Source organism: Bacillus rossius, chromosome 3 (assembly GCF_032445375.1).
Source record: "Bacillus rossius redtenbacheri isolate Brsri chromosome 3, Brsri_v3, whole genome shotgun sequence".
Taxonomy (NCBI): Eukaryota; Metazoa; Arthropoda; class Insecta; order Phasmatodea; family Bacillidae; genus Bacillus; species Bacillus rossius.
In genome coordinates, this window is record NC_086332.1 from 23796591 (window position 1) to 23797844 (window position 1254).

General features: G+C 51.5%; 1 protein-coding gene across 1 annotated transcript; it reads left to right on the forward strand.

Annotated features, from left to right (window-relative positions):
* Nucleotides 1–313: 313 nt before the first annotated feature.
* Nucleotides 314–1045, forward strand: LOC134530031 (uncharacterized). Its single transcript, XM_063364559.1, has one exon. It carries the CDS (start codon nt 314–316, stop codon nt 1043–1045), a length of 732 nt encoding a protein of 243 aa, XP_063220629.1.
* Nucleotides 1046–1254: the final 209 nt, after the last annotated feature.

Genomic DNA, 1254 nt, shown 5'->3' on the forward strand with positions numbered 1-1254 from the left:
ACAAAACCCGCGCGCTCATCGTCCGCACTGCCGCGGAAGTAGAGGAAATGAACGAGTTCTGTGACACTTCAAGCACATACTTCGGACTTCCGAGACGCGTTGTGACACGCAAGTAGGAGTTATTTTGATGTTCGGCAACACAGTCCAGGCAGTCGTATCGTGCTCCAGCACATAAACGCACCTCGTGTTTTTTTTTAGTGTGTCATTATCACTCTATAACACTTCCGCAGTTATGGCTGAACCCCCATCATCAACCGTCTCCATCTAGCGTGTTGCAGTACGCATTCCACCCTTCTGGGCTCCGGACCCGGAAATGTGGTTCGTTCAAGTGGAAAACCAGTTTGCCCTAGCAGGTGTCAAATCCGACGAAACCAAGTTCAACTATGTGGCAGGTAATTTGGACTGTAAATATGCGACCGAAGTGCGCGATATACTTGTCCAGCCTCCGACTGAGGACAAGTATGGCCGACTCAAATCAGAACTTATAAAGAGGTTAAGTGCTTCACAGGAACGGAAGACGAAACAACTACTGGAACACGAGGAAGTCGGTGACCGACGGCCTTCGCAGTTTCTACGGCACCTCCGCAGTTTGGCAGGAACAGTCGTTCCAGATGACCTTCTCAAGTCATTGTGGCTGGGTCGTTTACCACCACCAACGCAAGCGATCTTGGCGACACAGACAAATTCTTCGTTGGACTCATTAGCCGAGCTTGCAGACGCCATCGCGGATACAAACCCGAGACCGCAGATGGCAGAAGCAGCCTCATTGGAATCCATGTTCGACAAAATGTCAATCCTCATGACTGCCAAAATAGGAGAGATGGCCACAACACTGCGACAGGAGATCGCAGCGGTAGCATCACCTACTCGTCTTGGCCAGCACAACAGTCGCCGCGACCGCTCCCCATCTACACCACGCCAGCAACGCTCCCGCAGCAGGAGTTTGCAGGGGATCTGCTGGTACCATCGTTGCTTTGGCGATGGGGCGCGAAAGTGTGTTCAGCCCTGCGAATACAGCTCGGGAAACATGCTGGGGACTCACTGATGGTGGCCAGTGATCCAACCCCGACTTCAAGCAGCTGCCTCTTCATCTCGGACAAGGCCACAAAGGTACAGTTTTTGGTTGACACGGGTGCTGACATTTGTGTGTTTCCTTGTGCTAGACTGCCTGGAAGGTGACCCAAGTCTAATTATGTCTTGTTCGCAGCCAATGGCTCAAATATTTCGACTTATGGCTTTCTTACCCTAACTTTA

Excerpts from the sequence above, each read along its gene's own strand:
- LOC134530031 (XM_063364559.1), top strand. The coding sequence starts at position 314 with ATGTGGTTCGTTCAAGTGGAAAACCAGTTTGCCCTAGCAGGTGTCAAA.